This window comes from Dipodomys ordii, unplaced genomic scaffold, assembly GCF_000151885.1.
Source record: "Dipodomys ordii isolate 6190 unplaced genomic scaffold, Dord_2.0 Scaffold78, whole genome shotgun sequence".
Lineage (NCBI taxonomy): Eukaryota > Metazoa > Chordata > Mammalia > Rodentia > Heteromyidae > Dipodomys > Dipodomys ordii.
The window spans coordinates 7,938,504-7,940,338 of NW_012267294.1; the positions used below are offsets into that span (position 1 = coordinate 7,938,504).

Below are 1,835 nucleotides of genomic sequence, written 5' to 3' on the forward strand. Positions count from 1 at the left end.
TAGACCCCAGACCTAGTCTCAGTCCCAGACCCAGACCCAGTCCCAGACCCAAACCCACACCCAGACCCCAGACCAAAACCCAGACCTACATCCAGACCCAGAACCCAGACTCAATCCCAGAACCAGGCCCAGACCCAGACTCAGACCCCAGACCCAGACCCAGTCCCAGTACCCTTCCCAGACCCAGACCCAGTCCCAGTCCCAGACCCAGACCCAGACCCCAGACCCCAGACTCAGGCCCCAGACCCCAGTCCCAGAATCAGACCTACTCCTCAGACTCAGACCTCAGACCCCAGACGGAGGCCCAGACCCAGATCCAGACCCAGTCCCAGAACCAGACCCCAGACCTTAGACCCAGACCCAGTCCCAGACCCAGACCCCAGACCCCAGACCCAGCCCCATTCCCAGACCCCAGAACCAGATGCCTTCCCAGACCCAGACCCCAGTCACAGATCCAGACCCAGTCCCAGACCCAGAACTAGTCCCAGACTCAGACTCAGACCCAGACCCCTGACCCCAGACACCAGACCAAGACCCCAAACCCAGTCCCAGACTCAGACCCAGTCCTAGACCCAGATCCAGACCTAGACCCAGTCTTAGACCCAGAACTAGACCCAGAACTAGAACCAGACAGACCCAGACCCCAGATCCCAGACCCAGATCCAGACCCAGAAGCAGTCCCAGACTCAGCCCCCAGCCCCAGCCCCTTCCCAAACCCAGACACATTCCCAGACCCAAACCCAGACCCCAGACCCAGATCCAGACCCAGATGCAGTCGCTGAATCAGACCCCAGACACCAGCCCCAGCCCCAGCCCCATTCCCAGACCCCAGACCTTAGACCCAGGCCCAGACCCAGACCCGTTCCCAGACCTAAACCCAGTCCTGAACAAGAACTACACCCAGACCCAGACCCATTCCTAGACTCAGACCTAGTCCTCAGACCCAGACCCAAACTCCACATCCCAGACCCAGACCCAGACCCAGTCCCAGACCCAGACCCAGTCCTAGACCCAAACCCAGACCTAGACCCAATCTTAGACCCGGAACTAGAGCCAGGTCCAGTCCCCGACCCCAGGCCCCAGACCCAGACCCCAGAACCTGATCCAGACCCAGATGCAGTCCCAGATTCAGACCCCAGCCCCCAGCCCCAGCCCAAGCCCCATTCCCAGACCCCATTCCCAGACCCAGTCCCATTCCCAAACCAAGACCCCAGACCCTAGACCCAGACCCAGACCCCAGTCCCACATTCAGACCCCAGACCTCAGACCACAGAATCAGTCCCAGACCCAGATTCAGACCCAGATCCAGTCCTAAACCAAGAACTAGACCCAGACCCAGACCCATTCCCAGATTCAGACTCAGCCCCAGACCCCAGATCCAGACCCAGTCCTAGACCCAGACCTCAGACCCTTGACCCAGACCCTGAGCCAGTCCTAGACCAAGAACTACACCCAGAACCCGACCCATTCCCAGACTCAGACCTAGTCCTCAGACTCAGACTCAGACCCAGTCCCAGATCCAGACCCCAGACCCTAGACACAAAGTCCAGATCCAGTCCCAGACACAGACCCCAGACCCAGACCCAGCCACAGCCCCTGACCCAGACCCAGTCCTAGACTCAGATGCAGCCCTAGACCCCAGACCCTGACCCTGACCCAGACCCAGACACGGTCCCAGACCCAGACAGTGTCCCAGACCCAGACACTGTCCAAGACCCAGACCCAGTCCTAGACCCAGACCCAGACCTAGACCCAGTCCTAGACCCAGAATTAGACCCAGGCCCAGACCCAGGCCCAGACTCAGAGGCAGCCCCAGACCCCAGACCCAGATCCAG

The 1,835-nt window shown here is 60.6% G+C and overlaps 1 protein-coding gene across 1 annotated transcript in view; it reads left to right on the forward strand.

Moving 5' to 3' along the window:
- LOC105991898 (protein TsetseEP-like) overlaps positions 1-1,835 on the forward strand; it is a 29,447-nt gene that overhangs the window by 18,973 nt on the left and 8,639 nt on the right. The window contains exon 2 of the mRNA XM_013024642.1: positions 1,721-1,806. Coding sequence (XP_012880096.1) covers positions 1,721-1,806 — 86 coding nt within the window. The remainder of the gene's footprint in view (positions 1-1,720; positions 1,807-1,835) is intronic.